Source organism: Rhynchophorus ferrugineus, unplaced genomic scaffold, assembly GCF_030347505.1.
Source record: "Rhynchophorus ferrugineus isolate W39M unplaced genomic scaffold, kcgeb_rfMv2 rfM1, whole genome shotgun sequence".
In the NCBI taxonomy this organism is placed as follows: Eukaryota; Metazoa; Arthropoda; class Insecta; order Coleoptera; family Curculionidae; genus Rhynchophorus; species Rhynchophorus ferrugineus.
The window spans coordinates 84,207,769-84,229,651 of NW_027472580.1; the positions used below are offsets into that span (position 1 = coordinate 84,207,769).

The 21,883-nt window shown below is 33.2% G+C and overlaps 4 protein-coding genes and 1 long non-coding RNA gene across 10 annotated transcripts in view; 3 read left to right on the forward strand and 2 right to left on the reverse strand.

The window, feature by feature from the left end:
- The window catches only part of LOC143191139 (solute carrier family 25 protein Shawn), a 33,962-nt gene that overhangs the window by 1,681 nt on the left and 10,398 nt on the right, over nt 1-21,883 (reverse strand). For 3 of the 5 annotated variants that reach the window (XR_013004427.1, XM_076395939.1, XM_076395961.1), the window contains exons 1-7: nt 1,650-1,741; nt 1,254-1,426; nt 1,035-1,198; nt 686-980; nt 434-630; nt 293-377; nt 73-241 (exon numbers count right to left, since the gene is read on the reverse strand). Coding sequence is in view for 4 of the 5 variants with exons in the window: in XM_076395939.1 (XP_076252054.1) it covers nt 73-241; nt 293-377; nt 434-630; nt 686-980; nt 1,035-1,198; nt 1,254-1,368 (1,025 nt within the window). In the remaining variant the exon portion in view is untranslated. Of the gene's footprint in view, nt 1-72; nt 242-292; nt 378-433; nt 631-685; nt 981-1,034; nt 1,199-1,253; nt 1,427-1,649; nt 1,749-21,883 lie in introns of those variants that run through there. The other 2 variants (XM_076395946.1, XM_076395953.1) reach the window with 2 other exon arrangements.
- Nucleotides 1,447-3,712, forward strand: LOC143191126 (sorting nexin-4). 2 transcript variants are annotated; one of them, XM_076395925.1, is made up of 7 exons: nt 1,447-1,582; nt 1,811-1,935; nt 2,000-2,106; nt 2,157-2,479; nt 2,540-3,131; nt 3,193-3,307; nt 3,369-3,712. In XM_076395925.1, the coding sequence occupies exons 2-7, from the start codon at nt 1,879-1,881 to the stop codon at nt 3,417-3,419; spliced, it is 1,245 nt and encodes a 414-aa protein (XP_076252040.1). In that variant the 5' UTR covers nt 1,447-1,582; nt 1,811-1,878; the 3' UTR covers nt 3,420-3,712. The 2 variants fall into 2 exon arrangements, with proteins under 2 accessions (XP_076252040.1, XP_076252032.1); XM_076395917.1 differs by lacking the exon at nt 1,447-1,582 and having other exon boundaries at nt 1,744-1,935.
- Nucleotides 5,114-6,017, forward strand: LOC143191192 (uncharacterized). The gene is made up of 2 exons (XM_076396018.1): nt 5,114-5,440; nt 5,831-6,017. Exons 1-2 carry the CDS (start codon nt 5,171-5,173, stop codon nt 5,921-5,923), a joined length of 363 nt encoding a protein of 120 aa, XP_076252133.1. The 5' UTR covers nt 5,114-5,170; the 3' UTR covers nt 5,924-6,017.
- On the reverse strand, nt 5,731-12,752 carry LOC143191195 (uncharacterized). The gene is made up of 2 exons (XR_013004436.1): nt 12,299-12,752; nt 5,731-5,867 (listed from the first exon to the last, which is right to left on the reverse strand). It is a non-coding gene; the product is annotated as an uncharacterized LOC143191195 (long non-coding RNA).
- The window catches only part of LOC143191164 (uncharacterized), a 131,258-nt gene continuing 116,029 nt past the window's right edge, over nt 6,655-21,883 (forward strand). The window contains exon 1 of the mRNA XM_076395996.1: nt 6,655-6,992. Coding sequence (XP_076252111.1) covers nt 6,991-6,992 — 2 coding nt within the window. The 5' untranslated portion in view covers nt 6,655-6,990. The remainder of the gene's footprint in view (nt 6,993-21,883) is intronic.

Sequence of the window (21,883 nt, forward strand, 5' to 3'; positions counted from 1 at the left end):
AACACCAATTACTCCTTAATATTTTGCCTGATCACCATTTCTTGACTAATAAAATCACTTTGATTTGCTAACCTGTTGAAGAACACTTTTCCATATTCAAAGGATGAAATCATAATAGCACATGCAGGAGCCACTTTAATCAGTCTAGGAACTAATCCTGCATAGAAACCTCTCACTCCATTCTGGCGGTATATATCCCAAAAAATGTTTTTTGTTGTTCTTGATTTCTTAGGTACATCACCTAAAAAAGAATCAATATGTTATATATTGTTATTACAAAGAAAATACCCACCATTGTCATTAAAAAGAGTGCTTCCAAACTCTATTTGTTGATGAGTTTTTACCACATCAAATGGAACAGTTATTGAAGCTGCCAACTAAAACATTTCTTAATTATAGCTCATTCATAAATAATGACCTTTTCAATGCATACACTTCCTGAAACAGCTCCACCTACAAAAGCCTGCCAAAAAGAAGGATGATCTACTTTCCAAAATGATTTTATTGTTTCATAGCTCATCCAATATATAGCAGAAAAGGGAACATCTCTGAGAAGAGTTGGAAAAATCCCTTTCCACAAGCCTTTTATGCCATCTTGCTTTAATAAGACCTTTAGAGCTTCATTAAGTTCTATAAATTAAGGATATTATTATCTATATTTGATGTTATAACTGATATGAAATACCTATATAGCTAAGTTTTTGTGATTGCATTTTTGTCCTTATTAATTCCAATGGATTTACAAGAGTAACAGAAAATACACGAGCTGTAGCACCTGATATTAATGGAATCCAATAAGGCTGGGTATGTTTTTCATTAAGTTTTTTATTTTTATTGTAGATACTTTTTAATTTTAACCTAAGCTGCTCATACGTAACAAAATAACAAATTGTTGCTGGTACTGATAATACCAATGTAGGACTAAGACCACTCCAAAGGGATGTAACACCTTCATTACGACTAATCTGAACAAAAGCATCCTAAAATTATCCAAAATATTATGTAAAGATTAACATGCTTAACCAGATACAGACCAATGTTCCAGTAAATTGTGTGGGATATTTATTCCAAGAATTCTTTGGATCTGTTGGCTGACAACTACATATATGATCCATTAGCCCATTACAATATAAAAAACATTTATCTACTACTTTTTGCTGCGATTGCATACGAATTTTTACTACATCCAAAGGCGTCACTAAAAATATCAATAAATTAAAATTATTTTTATAACATAAAACATCTTTACTCACTAAATAAAGAAGTTACTAAAGCACCAGTACAAGAAGCTGCAGCTTGCTGCACGGGAGTAATACGATACTTTGGATCATCGTAATCTATTTTAAAGGGATCTTTGGGCTTAGCCATTGTTGTATATTCCCAAAGTTGCGAATTTAACTCCGGTTTATCTCAACGTTAAATTCATCTAAAAAGCGAGGTTAAGTTAGTGATAACTAATTGACAAATGTGATTCAGATAATTTTCTTTTTCTCTAAAAATAATATTAATTAAATGCTACATTTTATAGCTAAAATAAATATAAGTATGTCAAAGAAACATTAAAAAAAGCAATGTGATTTAAGTAAGTTTCATTATGTAGAGCTAATCTTTATGTCTAAATTTAATAGAGTACAATATTAAAATATTACAAAATAAAGGCATTTTCCCATATTTGTAGATTACACCTACTATTTTTTAACTTTTCTATTTCATTTTTATTTTGACACCGTTGTCAATGTCTAAAAAACAAATTGTTTGTCTGTCATTAGTATTAATTTTTAAGATAGAAATTATCCATAGATTATTTTAGGCAATGCATTTAGTATAAAATAAATCAAAAACGTTTATTATAAAACTATTTCCTTATAAACATCGAAAATGAATGCCAAAGAACAAAGGAGTATGAAAAATAATGGCAATTTAATGAAGAAAATCGTAAGCTTTAAATACAATATTCGATTTCATTAGATTATTTTTTATTTTGTTACTGCATTTTCAGGATACACTTTTAAATCATATAGAAATTACAGTTTCGGAATCTGAAAAACGCAACAATGGAGCTTTGAATCTTAGAGATTACTATACAGTGTATCTGATTGATACAAAGTATGTATGATTTTGTTTACCATTTTCACAGGATAAAAATATTTTTTTAGAGTAACTGATCCAAATTTTCAACATAAACTTGCCAAAATTGCTACAGTATGGAGGAGATATACTGAATTTGAACAATTAAGAGACTACCTCGAAGTTACATATCCATATATAGTTTTTCCGCCACTTCCAGAAAAACGGGTTATGTTTGGTTGGCAAAAAATTTCAAATGATACATTTGATCCCAATTTTATAGATCGTAGAAGGGCTGGCCTGGAGAATTTTTTATTAAGGATTGCATCCCATCCTATATTAAATTGGGATACACATTTTATAGAGTTTCTTCAAGAAGAAGATGGATGGAAAGAATCTGTTAAATCCAATGGTATAGTATATTGTTATATGTAAATATTAGTATTAAATTAATAGTACTATAAATATATAGGTTATTTACAACTAATGGAGAATAAATGGAAAAATTTAAGTGTATCAATTAGACTAAAACGCCCCGATCCACAATTTGAGGCTTTTAAAGAGTATAGTCATAACCTATATACTAATTTAAATAATTTATTGAAAACAAGATGTAAAGTGGCAGAAAGACAATATGCCGTCCATAAACTCCATGGAAACTATGGTAGAGTATTCAGTGAATGGAGCGCCAATGAAAAGGAAATGGGTGACAGTTTACAAAAAATTGGTCATTATTTGGATTCATTAGCTTCTTGTATTGATGCTGCTCTGGAAGATGAAGAATTGTTGGCAGATCAATTAAAAGAGTACCTTTTCTTTGCCAATTCATTGCTATCTGTTTGCAAAAATCGGGAAGTATTGCAATTGCAACTAGAAGATTCAGAAGAGAATATTGCTAATAAGAATATAGAACGTACAAAAGTACAACAGGGTAAATCAGGATTAATGTCTCGTTTGTTTGGGGCTGTTGATACTGATGAGGTTCGGGAACTGAAAGTGAATATGTTAGATCAACAAATTCATGATGGAGCAGTAGCTGTCAACAATAACAAAGAAACTTTGGGGTAAGCAATATTTTTAAATAATTGAAATAATGGAGTGAAATATATAAGTTTTGATTTAAAGAAATTTTTCAACAAAAGCTCTTGAGGATATAGAAAGATTTCAAATTCAGAAAAACATGGACCTGAGGGAGACATTAACCAGCTATGCATTCTTGCAGCTAAAAACTGCTAAAAAGGTATTACATTGTGAGTTATTGACAATTATTCATTCAGTGCTGATGCTTTTTTAATTTATAGGGTTTACAAACGTGGGTACAAATCCGGGACTGCCTTTTAAACATTCCATAAATATTTTATAACTAAATGTTGATATTTTTATATTTATTTCCCACCATTCCCATTATTCATATAAAAGTATTAATCTACTCACCAATAAGCACATTTGAGGTGTTAAATTACTATTTATCCGGTGCAGAAACAATGGAGGAACCAATTTTTTTTGTATATGTATCACCAAAATATTTATAACAAATTAGGATTTAGATATAAAGTGTCTACGTCAATTGTTATTAGAATTTTGTTTTGTTTTCTTTTTTAATAAGTTTATTCAAAGTAACTGTGTTAATAAATATTGAAACAAATCAATGTTTGTTGTTCTTTGGGTTGTTACACGATTTCATTAAATACCTTCGCTTGGAGGGTTTTTTCTGTTCCTTTCATAACAGCTGGAGTGAACAATATTTTAACAACCGAACTTGAACTGATGAGTTTTTTGAAATAGCCTCTTCGAGTGTTCGCTAGGTTTAGGAAGGCCACTGAAGCTTCCAGGTATACATAATGCAATTTATGACATTATAGGTAATGATCTTTTTTTCATTGAAGGTGTGTTTAATTACAAGAAAATATAACCGAATGGTTTTTTTTAAATTGGTTTCGAGCGCCTAAAAGTTTAACTTTTTCAAGATGGAGAACTATCTTATTTTCTTACCACATTATTATTACTTTACAAAAACGCATAGATGTGTGATATATAATTGTTATATTACTAAAATATAGCTAATTATCATTTAGATGTAAAGCGTCTATTTTAATTCTTATGGTCCTGTTTTTTAATTTTTAATACGTTTATTCAAAGTAACAAATATTAAAGCAAAATCAAGTTTTACTTCAACTTTTTACTTCAACTTTTGCCAATTTATTATTATTTGTTTTCAAGAATTGAAGAGTTTTGCAAATGCAACTAGAAGATTCAGAATGTAGATCAGGCCTAACTTTTTTTGAGATTGCAGATACTGGTAAAATTCCAATATTTTTCATTTTAAGTTGGTAGGTCTTATTGCAGAAATCTTTGGCGGCTATTTTCCATTTTATTTACTAATTCAGTGGTGTGAAAGATGCTGTCACTAGGAGATAAGATAAATGGAGAAGAAATGTAAACCTTTAAAAGTAAGGCACTTTAAACAAACGTTTTGTTTAACAATTATATATATCCTATATTCGAAGTTAATATTACAAATTCCATGTTAACATTTGAAAGAACTGGGTTTTAATACTGAGAGACAAAATTTAGGTATTAATATTAATATCACACCTTTGAAAGAACATACTTAAATAAGATATAAACAGATTCATGATTTTAAGTTTTTGAGCAAAACTTAGTGGTAACGATGATGTTACTATAGACTAGCGTCTCGGTATGACTATGGAGCTCTTTCAGAAACTTCTGTAAATATTATAAGGGTAGTAGTACTCTATCCATGTACTTTTGGTAATGAGATAGGTAGAGAAGGATAGTCCAGGTACATTAGAAGTTGAAAGTGCATCATACATTTTATTACAATTTCATTATATTTTTGAATATTTTTAAAATATTAAGATATAGCGCGTTACCACCTAAATATAAAAGTATGTTTAAGTAAAGATCCTTTAAAAGCCACGTAGTAATATCGAACAATAAACCATCAGACTTAATAAATAAATCATGAAATATCTGAACGTTTAATAATTAAAGACTATCGATATCCTAAACGCTGTAGCTGAATTTTTCTTTCAACCCCAGTCGTTATTTCACGGTTACTGCTGAACCTCCTGAATACACCATGAACAGTAAATCTGATGATTTTCCCGTAAAAATAGGCTTGAGCGTGTGGTTCTGTATATGCGTTCTTATTGCAATTTGGGTATTTACCAAATTTTCTAACGGGAGACAACAGATGTATTCGAATCTGCATATTGTTGAGGAGAGTTTAAGGAAGATGCAGGAAAAAATAGAAATGGAACAGAGGAAGAAAAGCATGGGTTATGTGGAGAATTTGGAAGATATAACCGCGTGTTTGGAGAGATCCGAATTCATGAATTTGGATAATATGGTAATTTTTTTATCTTTTTTTAAAATTAATGCATAACAAGTTAGAACACATGATCATTTTTTATTTCACAATAATATTAAGTAACGACAAGTAATTCACATTACAAAATGTCAGTCATATTTTTATTACTATCGTCAAACAGTAAAATATCGATATAGTATTCATAATTACACTTAGAAATATATGTAGTAAGACTTCCGTTGCTATGAACAATACGATCACATTCCCACATATCCCCTAAGTAGGCATTCGATCATGAAACACCAAAAAGTAGTTGTAAACGTATGGAAAATGATTTTCTCGTCCTGTTCGTATTTAGTGTTGGCTTTTTTTGTCTGGGTGTTTTTGAAGTTGGCTTACGCCTGTTTTTGGTTTCCGAAATATTTGCAGACAAGGCCCGATGTCGACGGCGATCAGCTACCTGAACCTGGAACAGAAAACGTCATTGCCGAAGAGGAGTCTGAGGACAAGAAACACATTTAAATGTAATATACGATTTAGATGTGTTATATTTATATAAGTTCACTTCATTGTTGTGTGCTAAAATGTCAGAGTGTTTATGGTTTATACTATGAAATATACTAGTAATTATAATCGTACAATTAAATAGTAACACTTGTGATAAAAATAGTTTATTTTTCATGAGAGATGTCCTTATATGTACCTGATGTAATAAGATGTGAAAATTAATGTATCACTTTTAAATTAGAACTTTCTTATAATTTAATAATATCTTTGTAAATGTAATGATTACTATTTTTATGCATGTATTAATACAATGTGCTGTAAACACAAAATGTAACAAGCAGAGTTTTATAAATCTTGTTATATTCAAAAATACAACTTGTAATTCCTTCACTCTCTTTATTTTTTTCCTTTCTCTTTATATTTATATTAATATGATATTAATGTGATATTAGGATTATTACGTGAAGTATTAGAACAGTTTTTAGATAGTTGATACATACAATATATATTAGTTGACACAATAAAAGTATAGTAAAATATTATAGCCTGGCGCATCCGTCATTTCTTAGACAACCCGGAGACTTATTTTCGCCCTTCTTTATAAGGTCTAGCGCCCCAACATCATCCTTCTCTGTCACAACCCTTAGCTCTGACGTCATCGCCACAACGTCGATAACTTCGGGACGGTGCTGATCCGGTCGTAACGCAAATGGCGACATAAAATTAGAATTTCGATGCCCAATTTTACAATTGGTCGCCGCAGAACTTCGTCCGCGACGTTACACTGGCCGTTTTGTCTCGTTAAATGGAAGGAGTGTTGTTGCATGGATTATGTGCCGTGAATTCTAACCGTTCCCCGGTGAATTTACAACGAGAAGAACCGGGTCTCTGCAGACCTACATAATCGGTCTGCGGTGGTCCCGAAGATATTCACTTTTAATAGGTAAAACATATCGTGTTTGTGCATCGCGTGAACTGTCGCATGGTTCAATAACCTTATGCGTACACGGTTCAGATGTGCCGATTTTAGTTTGTGCAACAGGGAAGTTGGAATAGCGCCGATCCCAATATCTGTTTAATAAATGTAAGTAAGATACCTTTTATCTCAGCTGTTTGGTATCTTTTTGTTGTTAATTAAAAAAAATTCTGTGTATATTCAGAATACTTCTGGTTTCGAAATAAGGAAGTGTCTATATAATTCAACAGGCAGATTTATTTATTTGTGTCAGTCTTACAAAGCGTGTACTTTCACGATTATTCGGAACATACATGTATAACATCACGACAGGGGATTGTAAATATTTCCGAACACGCATGTTTAATATATTTTAGTGACTACTTTATTGAGTTATATATAACTTGGTTTAGAAGAGAGATGGTACTCGAAGAAGTATGTGACAACGGTTTAAGTGTCTGATATACATATTTTATTGTGTTTTCCGTTTGAACGTCCTTTGTGCAGTAGATGATACAGCAGGTGAATCATATTGGCCCTCGTGAATCATTTTAATTTGGAAAACAGCCAATTTGTATTAATGAGCGAAACGCCCGTATCATTTGGATCAATATTTTAATAATCATTATGTAAATTGCAGCATATTTTTTTATAATATAAATAGCGTAAAATTAATATTTTATCTTTATAATTTAAAATTATATTTGCTCCGGTATAACTATGTTTACATCCTATTAAAATGTTGTTTTACTCTCACATGGATAACTACTTAATACTATTTGAATCTTCATTTAAATTTCGTATATCCTCTCCGATATAATTAACATTCATAGAGCGACATTTTACAAGTTAAAACCGAAAGTATAGGAAGCTTATGAACATTCTTTGTATCAATAGACTGTTTCTTAAGATTAAAATATCCAAAGCACTTTTGTTTTATTACTAACTTATTTGTATGTTACATGAACCAATTTGAATTAGATAACTTTTTAATTAGCCTATTAGCTGTAATCGCATTAATATATTGCTGAAGAATTATTGAATAATATTTATTACTTATAGCGTTTATTTTTAGATTTTATAATGAAAAATAAACATATTTGCATCACATTATTCCCCCAATACAAGTACAGAAAATTTGCTTTTTAGATTTGTTTTTCTGTTACTAATTTTTGCAATATTCGATGGAGATAATGTAACTTAGATTATTAATAGTGTGAAATTAAAGTTGATATAAGAATTCTGACTTGAAAAAGCATTTCAGTGTTAAATATATTAATAAAAGACATACACAAGGTCCCCGGAAACCTTTCTTTCCAGATGATAATTGTGGTGCTGGTAGAATGGTCAGTTTATCAACACGCTTGAATAAGATGTGAAAATTAATATAAATATCAATGTGCTTTAAAACAGATGCACTGCATCAAGGAGTAGATGGGAGAATGTAGGAACGAAATGTCTTATTCTTGTACCAAAAGATCCATCAATTACTTCAATGATGTTGAATGATGTAGTAACGTGTGTGTAGTCAATCAAGAACTTTAGCATTGAGGATGTCGAAATATTGATTCAGTGATGAGACCAGCTGAATACTATGATATTGCCGCACAAATCATAACGCAACTTCCCCCATGCTTGACTGTAGGAATTTTTATTTAAAAATTACGAATGTTATCATAATACACTTGTGATTTTAACATGATTACTGTTAATGGCTCAAGTTTCGAAAATAAACAATTTTCAATTGATATTGGAAGGGAAATCACTAAACGAAATAAAAGCCTATAGACCTATATCACTGCAGCCAGTAATATCTAAGGTTTTTGAAATACTTCTGTTGAAAAGAATACAACCGATCATAGAGAGAAAAAAAAACTAATACCAACACACCAGTTTGGATTTATTAACAAGCATTCAACAATTGGCAAGGTCCACATAATAGCAGAGGTTATTGAAAAAGCCTACGAAAGTAAGTATGCTCAGCTATATTCTTATATGTAGCACAAAACTTCGATAAGGTTTGGCATAAAGGCCTTGTTCATAAACTCTGAAAATGTTACCAAACCAACACACTGAACTATTAAAATCGTACATTATAACCAGAATGTCAAACAAGAAGAAGATGACTCTACAATAAAGGAAGCTAAAGCAGGTGTATCACAAGGAAGTGTACTGGGACCAATGATTTATCTACTCTACACTTGTGATATACCACAAATGGAGAATATTACGATGGTTACATTTGCTGATGATATTGCGATTATAGCTGTTGGAGACAATAGTGAAGAAGTCCCACGAAAATTACAACAGGCAAGTGACAATATAAATAATTGGACACAAGCTTGGAAAATAAAAATTAATGAAAGTAAATCTGTGTATGTGCAGTTCAACTACAAACAGGTCGTACAAGCACCAATAACATAAAATCCATCCATAAAATATTATCATTCCATATAGCAACAACGCTAAATATCTCGGAATGAATCTTGATGCAAAACTTCGCTAGAAGGAACATATAAAGAAGAAAAGAAAAGAACTGGAATTGAAATATGGGAAAATGTACTGGCTAATTGGAAGAAAATCACAATTATCAGTAATATCATAAATTTCTATTATATAAGCAAATACTGAAACCTATATGGACATACGGAGTTCAATTATGGGGATATTCTGAACAGATTAACATAAATTAAATACACATATTTCAGAACAAAGTCCTGAGAGGTATTGTGGGCGCACCCAAATACTATAGGACTGATTACCTACATCGAGACCTTCAGATCACAGTCAGTCAAGAAATCAATCTCTCATGAGAATATTGATGTATTGCAGCTTTTGGACACCACCAGAACAGGACACAGACTCAAAATAATCAAACCATCTGATTTTGTGTAGTGTTGTGTAGTGAGGTGCATATAAAAATAAAAAATTCAACAGTGGCATGTATAAACATTATTTCACCAGAGACTGGGATAGGGCCGATGGGTCCTCCTAGTTATATACCTAGATTTAAGTTAGCATAAAGACAAATTGTAGGTTAGACAGAAACGACTAGTAACAATGTCATAATTAAATAGTAAAAAAAAATTGATATTTAGTTATTTAACGTATAAAGTAATTCGATTTGAGGGTGGACGAGTCATTTGAGCCAAAAACGACGGGTCAAATGGGCCATGTTATTATGGTATTTGGTTGCGATCTATTTTTTTTGTTATATGATTTTTATGCAAAATATTTTATCTTAGAATAATTAACAGGTCAACTGAAAAGTCCCCGTCCTGACACATAGATGGCGCTACTGGAATTATATCCATATTTTTTTTAGTTAGCCCTAACCCTCAAAAGATGCGTGTATAAATTTGATAGATCATTTTGAGTGAAGCAACTTTTGTTATTGTGACAAAAATTGATAAAAAGGAATTTCGCGGGTTGATAAAATATTGCATTTTGAAGGGAATAAATACAGTTGATGTAAAAACTTGGCTCAATGCCGAGTTTCCGCACACTGCAGCAGGAAAATCAACCATCAAGGATTGGGATGATAAGTTTAGACGTGGTCAAATGAGTACCGAAGACGGTGAACGCATTGGACACCCAAAAGAGGTTGTTACCGACGAAAACATTAGAAAAATCCACAAAATGCTTTTGAATTACCGTAAATTGAAATTGAATGAAATAGCAGACACTCTAGAGATATCAACTGAATGTGTACATCATATCATTCATGAATATTTGGGTATGGGAAAGCTCTGTGCAAAATGGGTGCCGCACGAGCTCACTTTTAACCAAAAATAACGGCGGGTTGATGATTCGGAGCAGTGTTTGAAGATGATGGAGCGTAATAAACCCGAGTTTTTGCGTCGATATGTGACAATGGATGGAACATAGCTCCATCATTTCACTCGGAAGCCCAATCGACAATCATCCGAGTGGACTGCACACGATGAACCCGCTCCAAACATACATCCGAACTTAGAACCTCTTCTTTTTTCGATGTCGGTTAACAAAGTAAAACTAACCGGAAGATATGAGAGTTCAAGCATCAGAGAAGAAAGCTGTTTTTAGAAGTTTTTGGAGTCTGATGAGGAGAATCATTCTGTTCTATATCTATGAATCACTCTAATGAAAACATAGCTTTCTTCAGGCACTGAAGAGGATGATTATTTTTGTCTAGTATGCAGAGTTCTATTCAGACTGTCCTCTAAGAGAAGAATAAATACAATGCCCTAGTTGCAGATAATTCTAAGGGAAGTTCTACAAATTTTGTTATATTTTTGTTCCCATATTTTGTATGTGATGTTAGTTTTAACAGCGATGGCTGTGCCACCGCCGTGACCTGTTATTCTGTCGTTTCGACAAATTGAGTAATTAGGAATCTTAAAGCGGATTCAGGGTTTCAGAAACGCTTCCTGGAGAAGCAATATGTCGACATTATGAGCCGTCAGTGCGGTGATAAGTTCCTCTTTCTTACCACTCACGGAAAATGCTTTCCAGGATATTACTATTAGTGATCGTGGAGGGAATTAACCATGGCGAGCCGATAGTAATTCTTCCCATAGCTGTGTACTGATGGTGTTGAAAATGGTCTCCTTGATCATCTGAAGATGATCCAGCCAGACCACTGTTATCCTGAGTTCCCCATACATAAGTGGGACGAGGGATTGGTCTTTTAGGTTTGGTTGTTTTTGGAGCAGATTGGCATTTGCATCTCGAATAATTTGCGGTGTGTGGTTCTCCACAGTTGGCGCATTTTGGCGGCGAATTTCTGTCTTTAGGACAGGTACGTGAATCGTTTTTGCCTGCGCACTTGTGGCCGGTGTGGTTTTGCAGTCCGTAGATTTGGCAGTTGAAACATTGGACGAGCCTGCGATTGCTGCGTTGGGCTTGTACTTTTACTACCTGATGCATTAGGTGGTCGACCGCGAAGATACAGCGTTCTTCTCGTGGAACAACCACTTGCACGATGGCAATTGATTTTCCCCTCTTTGTTTTCCACCGTTTTACATAGATTGGATTGAAACAAAGATTCATGATTCATTCATGCCTTTGATAATTGTCCGGAGACGTCGTTTCTCCGGCGGGCAGAAGATGTGATAGCCATATTTGCGGCCGTTCAGGACATTGATCATCATTCTGTAGTCGTCAGGTGTGGGGGAAAAGAAAGCTACCCCTTCGGGCTTAGTTAGTCAGGATGCGAATCAGTTCCGAGTACGCGTTTTTATAGCGGAGGATAATTGGCGGGACTCGGTTTTTTTTTGGTGCTAGCTGGGGTTGGAACTGGAATATCATTAGATTAAGTTGTAAGTGTTTGTTCGTTATTACTTGTTGATCCATCGGTTCTGAGATACGCGTCACGTTAGTTTGCGGAAGAGCGGAAGAAGAAGTAGAAGCTACTGCGATATTACTAATACACAATGCATTAAGAGCAGGCTCACCCCTATTTTGGTCCATAGCTTGTCTCTTTGCCTGTTGCTTTATTCTGCTGTTTTGGTTTGATTCCTCGTCGATAGTTGTAGTTGATTTCAGCCTTCTCTGTCCTTTTCTTTTCGGCGGACAGGTTGAAATTCTCCTTCGCTATCAGAGCTTGCGTCAGTATCCGATTTTCCGGTGTCAATCATATCGTTGTCGGTTTCGCCGGTCGTCATTTTGGTATTGATTAATTGCGACACTTGATTTTGCAGTATCGCAATTTGTGCTTCCAAATGCCTGATGTGCTCGTCTTTTTGTTGCTCTGACATCTTGGCCGCATTTTTCGACGATTTTGTCGATTTTGGCCGCGTCTGTTAGCCGGCCATTTTTACGGAAAACTACACTAATGCTTTAGTTAAGCACAATTTCTTTAGCTAATTACGGTACGCTACTAAGTTCAGGTACCACTAGCCACACTGAAGTCACCACGTGTTGCAAACGTATTTAAACGTATCATCAAACGCTGTGGAAGTGGTACTGTTACAAGGGGGTGGAGAAAAGAAAAGAGAGCGAGACGTCGTCGTGATGGTCTTTTATAGCCTGGAACTGCGTGGTACCAATCCCCCGCGTTGCCAACCTTTGAACTTGTTGTAGCTGAATGCGTCGTGGCCTAAAGGGTCGTGGCGGTCGCCACACTTCCTAACCACAACTATTGTAAACAACAACGCGTGGCTGTGAAATCTAGTTAGTTTAGAATGAATGCCCATGAGTAGTTCTGGTCAATCAACACGTACACTGGGTTCCTTTTATTGTCGTTTACTATATTACATTGTGTTCATATTATTTCGAATATACCCTGCAGGTTCGCCATTGCCATTACCAAGGTTACCCCGAGTAATTAGTGGTCATAGTAAGTAAGAATATTATTAGGCCAGGCGCAAAATAGGACGCAGCTTGGTGAGGTGACGCAGTGAGGGTCACGGCAAGTGTACACGAGATAAAACTGCCAGACGCCGAAACCGCGCAAATACCACTGCAATTCTCGATTCGCAGTAATTCTGTACACCGCAGTAGGCTTGGTACAATGGCAAATGATACTGAACTAATTACGACTGAACTGGGATTTAGTTCTGAATCTGTTTCGGCAGACCGATTCGAATCTGAAATGGTAATGTTTATCTCCCAGATAGTAAAAGGTAACTGAGAAGTTGTATCCAAATACAAGAAAGACTCACGAATAATTTACTTCAATCAAAGAATTTAGTGAATAATTTTACCTAAAGAACTACCTAAATAACTTGTATGGTACAAAACTTGTCGAATCCGCACAGCTTCGATTAATTCTTCTTCCATTTTTAAACACTCACCGTGCCTTTAGGCGAAAAACTGCGACAAGAACACTGCGTTTCGCAGGGACATGTTACCGGAACTGCATCACCTTACCAAGCTGCGTCCCTTTTTGCGACTGGCCTTAACTTGTGATATTGACTCCAATATATGTTATAAACAAATGTTTAACTCTGAAGAATATATCCTTTTAAAATTACACAGAGAAGTGATTTTAAATTCTAGACCATAATGCCCCTTGAAAGAGTGGTCGAATTTTAAAACCGCTTGTATTTTAATTCGCATTTATCTGGTTTTGAAGCCCAAGGAACTCCAAAAATGTTGCATGCATACATTTACGGTATGCAAACAAGTTATATTCGTTTAAAATGCTCGTCGTGTATTGGCGTTTACCATAAGGAAGTGTTAATCCAACGGAACGATTTATTTATTTACGTCAATTATTATAACTAGGCGCACAGTCACAGTTTATGAAGCCCCATGCCATTCTATTTCGTCGTGATTTTAACAGGTTATATAACGACAAACAATTGGTCAGCCGGAAGTACTTTCTTTTTCTCACATTCGGTAGTTTCTATGCAGCGGTTATGAGTATTAACAGTTGGGCTAAAACGTCCCGGGCTTAACAAAGAAAACGCATTTTTTTGTTCAAAGTTCATCAACGCAATCTCCATTAAAAGCCGCACAATCATTCCACCGCTCCTCTAACATTTCAATACCATTTTTGCAGGACGATTTATCTTTTGCCTCAAAATGGGTCTGAAGTGATAGATCCATGTTTCATCCATTGTCACATATCGATGCAAAAATTCGGGTTTGTTGCGTTTCAACATGGACAAACACTACTCAGAATCATCAACACGTTCTTATTTTTAGTCAACAGTGAGCAAACGCGGCATCCACTTTGAACAGAGCTTTCTCATAGTCAAATGCTCATGCAATCTAAAACTTTCTTTCAATATCTGTACGATGTTAGCTAACTCACGTAACTTCACTTTTCGATCATTCAAAGCGATTTTGTGGATATTTTCGATGTTTTCCTGATGTTACCACCTCATTCGGACGTCCACTGCGTTTTGCATCGTCAGTGTCTCTACGACCACGTTTGAAATCAGCATACCAATGTATTTATTGTTGTTTCTGTTGCATCGGAGTCCTTATAATACTTTTCATGCTATTGCCTCGCTTTAATGGCATTTTTCCCATCAAGAAGCAGTGTAAAAGTAAGAAACGAATCCATTGTTTTGAAAATAACAAGAATAGTGTCACTCTTAACATAATAACTCACAAAATTATGAGTAGAATATCAAGACATTTTAATAGATTTCTTTTGGAGGTTAGTACAAACTGAAAAAGCGGTGAATGGAATTAAAATAGCGCAATTTATCTGTTAGACCCAAGATTTTGCAGCCCGTCTGCTAGAACAATTTCGATATCACTTTTACTAATTCCACTGAGTTGACAAGAACTTGATTATTGACTAAAGCTAGCGGACGTTTTGGAATGTTTACGGATTACATCTCCATTGTTGGTTGAATAAGACAAATTCACAAATTCGCGTCAAATCCGAGCAGATGAGAACGATTCTTAACGTGACTTGATGAACTCAACTCCGATCTTCAATTTGGGTATCAATATTGGATCTTGTTTTTGAGTTCATGCATCGTGGCAGCACTGTGCCCTTAAAAACGGCTGTCAGCTGACGACTTTGCATTAAACATCATTTTGAACTTGTTTTTGTGCTATGATTGTGGTTCAGAACGTATACAAATGCAGAGACAACGTTGCAAAGATAATTCAAAGTGTTTTTGTTACGCTTCTGGATGTTATATGCTCGGTAAGCGTAGAAAATCATGGCAAATGCACTCAAAAATACTCATTTGCAGTACTTTAGTTTTATTGTAGTAAACACTAACAAGCCATGGGTTCCAAAATTGTTTTGTAACGTGTGCAAAACAAAGCTGTACAAGTTGTCACTTGATGTTAAAAAATATATCCTTTTTATTTTCTGTTCCCACGTTACACAGAGAAGAGAAAAATCATGTAGATGATTGTTACTTTCGCTCGTTTCTCGGTACACATACAGTTCCACGTACGGACAGTATAAAAATATCGTAAGAACTTCGTCTTTACCACCGGCCAGCAATGAAAACGATTTCGTTACGGAAGAACAGAGTTTAATTTCGCAAAATGAGCTGACTGATTGATTAATCAGCAGTATTTGGCATCGTTTCAAAATATTGTTCACAATATCCTCGGTAACCACAAATCACTGGATTACTAACACAAAATTTCCACAAGATTGGAGCTCGAATGTATTTCAAAATACATGTTCTGCATTTACATTTTTATTTTTTTCTACAGAACTTGGGCTACACGAGTAACATGCAAAGAGGCGCAATTGAAAAGTCCCCGGCCTGACACGTAGATGGCGCTACTAGAATAAATCCATATGCTTTTTAGTTAGCCCTAATCCTCAAAGGATGCATGTATAAATTTGACAGCTGTTGATTGTTAAAAAGGAATTTCGCGTGTTGATAAAATATTGCTTTTTGAAGAGAAAAAATACAGTTGGAGCAAAAACTTGGCTTGATGCTGAGTTTCTGGACACTGTCCCAGGAAAATCAACCCTCAAGGATTGGTATGCTAAGATTAGACGTGGTGAAATGAGCACCGAAGACGATCAACGCAGTGGACGCCCAAAAAAGGTTGTTACCGACGAAAACATTAAAAAAAATCCACAAAATGATTTTGAATGGCCGTAAATTGAAACTGAATGAAATAGCAGACACTTTAAAGATGTCAACTGAAGGTGTAGATTATATCATTCACGATTATTTGGGTATAATAAATGCGAGTTTTTGCATCGATATGTGACAATAGATGAAACATGGTTCCATCATTTCACTCCGAAGTCCAATAGACAGTCATCCGAGTGGACTGCACACGATGAACCCGCTCCAAAGCTTGCCAAAACGCAACAGTCGGCTGACAAGGTTATGGCATTTGTATTTTGGGATGCGCATGGAATAATTTGAATTGAAAAAAGAAAGTGCTGCTTCACCAAGACAATGCACCGTGTCACAAGTCAGTGAAAACGATGGCAAAAATCCATGAGTTGGGCTTCGAATTCCTTCCTCGTCCACCGTATCCTCCAGATCTGACCCCCAGTGACTATTTCCTGTTGGGATAAAGAGGTGATCGCCGAAACTGAGGCCTATTTTGAAGCAAAGGACAAATCGTACTACAAAAATGGTATCGAAAAGTTGGAGGGTCGCTATAATCAATGTATCACCCTTGAAGGGAATGATGTTTTTTTTTCTTTTTCAATTGACCTGTTATATATACGAGCTACAACACAAGCTCAAAAAGTCGTGGGTTACTCTAGGAGAGCCAGATATATATTAAATTACATCAATATATAAGAGATACTTCAATATTATCAACAGAATTATTATAAAAAAATGCAATATTTTTGTTCAGCGATATGTAAAAAAATTTGTTTCTAATTTACATTTAGGACAACATATCTTTTTGATATTTCACGATAAAATAATCTTAATTTATATCTGTCTGTGACCTTTTACTTACAATTAATTCTTGTTATTATCGCTTTACTTAATTTATTAGTCATTATTTTAGAAAAATCCACTTGATATCTACATTTCAAAATTTTTCCAGGTCTCAGAAATGACAAATTAAATACAAATGCACCTGTCAGTATCGAGTTACCCACAGTTCTGGTATTGGACAAAAATAACGTTTCTGTTTCAAAGAGGAGGTCGCAAGATATTTTTAAAATGTTACGACTAATACTACCGCGAAAATACCTGAAATAATCTTAACCGATTAATATCAGGTTTAAATAGACATATATATTTAAACATTCTATATTTAATGTTTAATTATTACTAACCAAGCGTTTAGAACCGAAATTGAAGTAGAAATATTAAATTTGGATTTATATCGTTCATCGATATCAAATAATCAATGTATTCATACTATTAAATAAATGAAACAAAGAACTTTTTTTACATGCCATTGTTTTTATAGTGAATAGTATATAAATATAAATCCGCTTTTAAAGATAACTAAAGAGAAATGTTAACTGCGACCAAAAAATACTTTATTTATTAATATTTCCTCTATTTTTCTTCAATATAAATATCAGGTATATCAATGAATATTTTAATTTTATTTGAAGAATATTATTAATTTGTAATTTTTTAAAATTTACATTAAATATAGAATGTTTAATTATTACTAACCAAGCGTTTAGAACCGAAATTGAAGTAGAAATATTAAATTTGGATTTATATCGTTCATAGATATCAAATATTCAATGTATTCATACTATTACATAAATGAAACAAAGAACTTTTTTACATGCCATTGTTTTTATACTATTGACTAAATCCGCTTTTAAAAATAACTAAAGAGAAATGTTAACTGCGACCAAAAAATACTTTATTTATTAATATTTCCTCTATTTTTCTTCAATATAAATATCAGGTATATCAATGAATATTTTAATTTTATTTGAAGAATATTATTAATTTGTAATTTTTTTTATCCCAAAATTTCCTGATTAGAACCAAACAAAACAGGGTTGCCACTTCCCTAAATAATTCCCTAAGTTGGGGAAAAAGTTGCCAATTGTCCACAAATTCCTCTCGAAATTAGAAATGAAACAAGTCTCAATCGTTTAAATAATATTTATTTTTTATCTTTTCATAATATGTTATGAATTATAACTTATTAGAATTATGCTTTTTTCCAAACTTTTTGTGCGAGCATTTTGTTTGGTGTGTTAAATTTCCTAATCCCTTCCCCTTTGTATCTAGTCGATTGCTGTAAGGACCGCGCAATTTTTATGTTTGGCAACAAATATTTTCCCGCAACGTTTTAAGGTGAAATATTTTACCCCATTCGCATTCACCATAGATGTTATCTTCATGAGCTGGCGACTCGTCATCTAACTTTTGTGCTGTCACAAATTTATGAATCGCTGGAAGTCGCTTCAGCATTGGCACCAGTGATTTAATTTCTAGCTGTTGGACTTCTGATGGATTTAGAACTCAATAGAAGTCAATATCAGCAATAGAAATTCCCCACAGAGTGAGAAATTCCCCACAAGTTGGCAACGCTAAAACGAAACTGAACAGTTTTTTTGATTCTATCCTGGCCATTGCAATGATCTTATACTAAAATACGGAAGCCGGTACTGTTGAACAAATATATTTTACTTTTTCAGTCCAAATCTAATCATCTGTTAAGGATAGATCTTGACAGGATATTTTCAACAACTAGCAGTACCATCATAATCATTATGATCATAATCAATTCTAAACTGAAGCTCGGAGTGAGTGTTTCTTTTCTGTTTCTCAGCAAAATACGCTGTTGTTGAGATCTATATTGAGGGGCTTTAGAATAGCTATAGAGTTTTATTTAGCAAAAAAGCAACGCCTAAATTTCTAAAAATGTTAAAAATCATTGTAACTCAATATCTATCAGAATTATAGAGTATTTTAGATTTTTAGGCTTTTAGCTATTACGTATGCTATTATGAGGTTAACGAACTTTTATAGGAAATTAATTTTGTTCGAAATGGAAATAAGGTAGCACTTATAGCATAAATGGGCTCTTTTTTAACATATAATGGCAAACATGATTGATGGTTTTAAACTATTATCCAAAGATTAAATTAATTAATAACGCCTATACAGATTTTTAATGTATATTTTCAGCGTCGAATATTTTTAATTAATTATACTGTACAAATTTCATTCAAAATTAAATTTGGTTAAATCATAACCGATGAGTTAAAGTCAACATTTATATATTATCAATATCAATAAATTATAGAAGTGACGACGATATAAAGCTTATTTTTCTAACTAAACTAAAAATCTTGTTTCTATCTACCGAATATCCAAACTTTTATATGAGACAAGACATAAGTTAACACTTTATCATCATGCATGAGAGATTGATGTTCTGTAAACAGCGTGTTGTGTAAACCCGCCATTAGACAACTGCACGCTACATTAGTGGTTTAGTTTAGGACGGAAGCATACTGTTACCCAAACTATCAACTGAGCATTATATAAATAAACAAAACAGTAACGGAATATTTCTGTACAGTAAACAAACATTTGACAAGAACTGGTATCTTGGGTTAATCTATCAAATCATATACATAAGTCACATGCATAGAGTTTGAAAGCAAACATTTTTATTTTAAGGGAATAAGTCACGACAATGCAGCAATATAGCAGTAATCTTTACTAGTTCCATACTCATACTCCAATATTTCATAATTTTCAATAATCATAATGATTTAGCACATTTAGCTTTATGTTCTTAGTAGACTTCTAAATACCTTTTATGGCTGGTTTTTGTGAAGCATTTACTAAATAAATTGGTTGTCTAGATTATTTTAATATGCTATGTATAATTCAATTGTTTCTTACTTACATACACTTTCTTTATTTATATTATTCTGTTTATTGCTATAAAATTTGCTACATTATATTATGTTATTTCGATACTTCTGAACAGTTATATAAACCGAAATGAACAATAAATCTTATATTAACAATTTATTTCACCACACTTTCTATTAATTCTATTGTACATTTACACTATCTTAAACATTCATGATATTTCATTAAGATATTTCTCTGCAAAATTAACAACAAATATGACCATTATTAATCGACTTCAAAAAAGGAGGAGGTTCTATGTACGGTTGTATATATATATATTTTTTAAATATATGTTTGCCGATATCTCGGTCAATTATGCAGTTTCAAATTTTTTTTTTATTCGAAAGAGTGCACTTGCGAGGTGGTCCTATTGGAACCAAGTTAGGAGCTTCTGAGGGAAGGGGGGAAATCGAGGGAAAACCTCATATTTCAGACATGTACAATGTTTTCACATATTTTTTATAAAAAATAATCAGATATTGGTATATAATGTTATTGCTGAACTGATGTGATGAAAAATCCGAAGTAGTTTAGTGTAAAAGTCAGTCAGTTTGCTTCTTAAGCACTAACCATATCATATGAGCCGTCGTAGAAACATTGTAGGCATCGTAGACAGGGCAGTAACTTTTTGTACTAGTTTGATTGGAACATTTGTCAAATCATCTAGACTAGGTAACGGCCATTGATCATCGTAATTTATTGAGTAAATATCTAACACTAAAAAGATTTTAAAAAAAAATTTAAGAAAAAAATTGAACCGGCTTCAAAAAATAAATAATGAACTCACTAAAAAGTAGCATAGCCGAGCCTAAACAATACAAACATAATAATAACATTTTTTGACATATACAGAAACTTACATTTTCGAATAAAACAAATTTGATTTGTTGCTCGTGGCTGACTTCAAAGTGATTACTTGGTAACAGATATTACAACGATTATTAGGTACATAATTTGGTTTAAAACGTTTTTTTTTTGTATTAAAAATTTTAATTTGCTTATTTTTTACTTTTTAATGAGTTCCTCGGTTAATTTTTTTTTGTTAAAAATATTTTATTTATTCTTATCTTTATTATCATCTATAAGTCTTGTTATATTTTTATATTATTTAACATAAATATCCACTTATTCCATAGCAATCTACACAATTAGCTTTACTATCCATACTTTATAACCTTATACCCGAAGAAGCAGCCAACGGAATGTACATGTTCATATGAAGAAGCCTGTTCTTGACTCTAGACAAGTCTTTTAATGATCTGGTTATTGGTATCCATTTCTAAATCACTGTGGAAATCGCTATTTCTAAAATATCGTGAGGGTTCTAAGAGCAGTTATTCTGAGGAGGATGTATTGATTTATCTTATATGTAAAATGGCGTGGACAGTTTTAGTCTCATTCCATCTGATTCTCCGTGTCTTAGACCTTGGAGTTTATAGCTCGTTGAAGGAGAAATATGAACAATGAAAGGAAGTAGGATGAAATGATATACTGATAATTATTCCCGCTCTATATTTTTCCTAAATATTTTGCTGTGTTAGGATATGGCACTTAAATCATTGTTAATTATTCTGCTAGGGATATGTTGACTTTTCTTATACAGTCCTTTCAATAAAACAGCCAATACACAATGCAATTTGAAAAAATGTAGAATTTGTTTTAAATTTGGAGCCATCATTGGCTTGTTGAATGTTCAGCTTTACAGTTCATTTGATTATTTGTTTGTTGCGATTATTTAATAAATGGTTGAAGTTGCAGTTCGAAATTTTTATTGGA